Raw genomic sequence first — 2,437 nt, 5'->3', positions numbered from 1 at the left:
AGAGCAGATGGATCTGCTTCCCAGCTGATCTCCCCAGAAGAGCAGCAGACACCTCTCATTGCCCGCACATCTCTTCCCCTTTCCAAGGCTCTGAGAAAAATCCATGGCAAAGCAACGCCTGGAAATGTGCTGCTTTCAAGCCAGTGTGTGGCTTGTGCTGCCCTCAGAAGTTCCCTCTATGAAGTACACCCACTCTTGAGGGCGCAGAGATCTGCCCGAGCCCATTAGGCAGCAGCAGGGTAGTGCTGGCAAGCCACCACCTGCATTAAAGCAGATCTCTTAAGCCCAAGAGGCCCACCTCTGAAGCAAGGAGCTCCCGTGCAGGGATGCTCCCGTTCCATCGGCAGTTCTGGAGCGATTCCCAGACGGCTGGAAGGCTGCCTGCCCTCTCCTCTGCCTTCAAAGAGGGGGTTTAGGCTGCCGAGGAGGGGCTGCACGCAGTGAAAGGGGAGATGGGTGGCTTTGGAATGTGTACAGGGAGATGGAGGCTTGGCCAGATGAAGGACCAGGGGCAAGATGTGGAGCCTGCTCCCTTCCACTGCCCTCTCCTGCGAGGTTTTCAGGCTGGCTTGGCTAGTACCTCAAAAATCCTGGGAATGGGCAGCCTCGCCAGGCTGAAGGTTAGTCCGGAGCTTGTACATGTGATCTAGGGCTTGAGTAAGGAAAGTACCGGTTGTGTTGATCTCCATCAAGGTTAAGTTGTCCAGCTAAAAGAGAAAAATAACGGTATCTGTGGCAACAGCCCTGCAGCAGCGGAGCATGAGGAACCCGGAAAGCAGCTCTGCAGCCCATGCTTTCCCTTTGGTTATTTGGGTTATTCCCAGCTGCCACCCCAACCCATCAAACAGAAGCACACAAGGAACAAGAGCGCCGTTTCCATACGGCACCGGGAGCTGCAACCAGCCCATAAAGCGAGATTGCAGCATATGGCTTCAGCTCCTAACTGACATACCCACAACCCAGGGAAAAGGAAAAACATGCCCCAACCAGCATTTTCAGGAGCAGCTCTCATCAGTCACAAGCCCACACAATCGCACGGCATCTGGAACGCTCCCAGCACCGCGCTGGCAAAGCCTTCGCCGCGCGTCCCCGCCGCACCTTGGCGTGAGCCTCCTGCTGCCTGACGAAGCTGTCTGCAGACAGCCGCAGCTTGGCTATCCGGGTGTCCCAGGTATCCTTCACCAGCGTGCGGATCTCGTCGGCCTTGGGGATGTTGTCTGAGGCACTAAGGAAAGGGGAAGGAAAGGATCAAAACAGGCTGCGAGGGACTCGTACGTTATGTCACCGGCATAAGTAACGTTGGCAGCTCTTCAGCCCTCTGAGGCATAAGCAGAACAGTTTGCTATGGAAGTGGGGGGGGGGGGAAACCCCAACCCTGCAACTCAACATTAAAATCCAGCCTGGTGCTTCTGCTGCTGGGATTTCTGGGATAGTTTATTTACCCGGGAATGCTCAGCTCTAACGCAGCATCTGGTTCTCGCTAGAATCCTTCTGCTCTTTAATTGCCCAGCTGGTACGAGGTACAAGGAGGGCCAATAACCCGGCCAAAGTCACCAGCAGCCAGGGAATTGGAAGGACTCAGCTGTGATTAGAGCCCCAGCTCTGTGCTCTTGTGGCTCTATCAGAAAGTACTAAGTTGAAAGGACTCTACGAGTTGTGCCACATCCTCCCATTAAGGCAATTCAGCGCCGCCATAAGGACCTCGAGAGATCAGTTCAATTCGCATGGACAGAGCTGTCAGGGTTATTGTAGCGTGAGTGAAGGAGCTGCATGCCAAGAGTGTCATCTCCAGAGGAAAAGCCAGTGCTTAAATGACCACCCCGCCATAATCGAGGGCTTAAAGTCAGAAGAGCCCGCGCTGAGCAAAATACCAGCCAGCACATTTCACAAGTGAAATGCCTCAGCAGGCAGGAGTTCAGGCTCTGAATATCCCCCGGTCTCCTGCTTCTCAAGCTGAGGAAAAGAGGAGCTTTCCTCCTGAAGGAGAGCCAAGCAAGAAGCCTGTAGGCTTTAGGCTGCTGAACAGATTGCAGCCATGGAACGTGTTGCTGATCCTCAAGGCCTCTACGCTCAGCTGCCGCTCAATAACGCGGCACAGCCCCAATTATCAGGCCACGGAACAAGCAAATCCTCGAGTTACTGAGACGCAAAGTTACCATGAGAGAGAACTGCTGCAGCGAGATCTTGGCACGCCGTGAAACAAACCTCCATTAACTCCCTCTTTCCCACCGCCCTCTGGGGCTGCTGCCAACCAGAGCCTGAGGAATAGTCTGTGCAGAGAGTGTGCTCGGGTGGAAACTCTGACAATGCGTTTCCTACTTACTAGTTCAACAGCAGCTTTGTGAGTTCCATGTAATAGGGACTGGGCATCCGAGTGAAGGTGTCCTCTTTACGCTCCTGGTCCCTGATTTTCTCCAGTTTCTCTAACAATACAAGC

The 2,437-nt window shown here is 54.1% G+C and overlaps 1 protein-coding gene across 1 annotated transcript in view; it reads right to left on the bottom strand.

The window, feature by feature from the left end:
- Nucleotides 1-581: 581 nt before the first annotated feature.
- The window catches only part of GINS2 (GINS complex subunit 2 (Psf2 homolog)), a gene marked incomplete at its 5' end in the record, with an annotated part of 3,074 nt that continues 1,218 nt past the window's right edge, over nucleotides 582-2,437 (bottom strand). Inside the window, 3 exons of the mRNA XM_010009159.1 lie at nucleotides 582-707; nucleotides 1,099-1,225; nucleotides 2,324-2,423. Coding sequence (XP_010007461.1) covers nucleotides 582-707; nucleotides 1,099-1,225; nucleotides 2,324-2,423 — 353 coding nt within the window. The remainder of the gene's footprint in view (nucleotides 708-1,098; nucleotides 1,226-2,323; nucleotides 2,424-2,437) is intronic.

The sequence above is a fragment of the Nestor notabilis genome, unplaced genomic scaffold (assembly GCF_000696875.1).
Source record: "Nestor notabilis isolate BGI_N333 unplaced genomic scaffold, ASM69687v1 scaffold22572, whole genome shotgun sequence".
Taxonomy (NCBI): domain Eukaryota; kingdom Metazoa; phylum Chordata; class Aves; order Psittaciformes; family Psittacidae; genus Nestor; species Nestor notabilis.
This window is presented reverse-complemented; position numbering and strand designations above follow the sequence as displayed.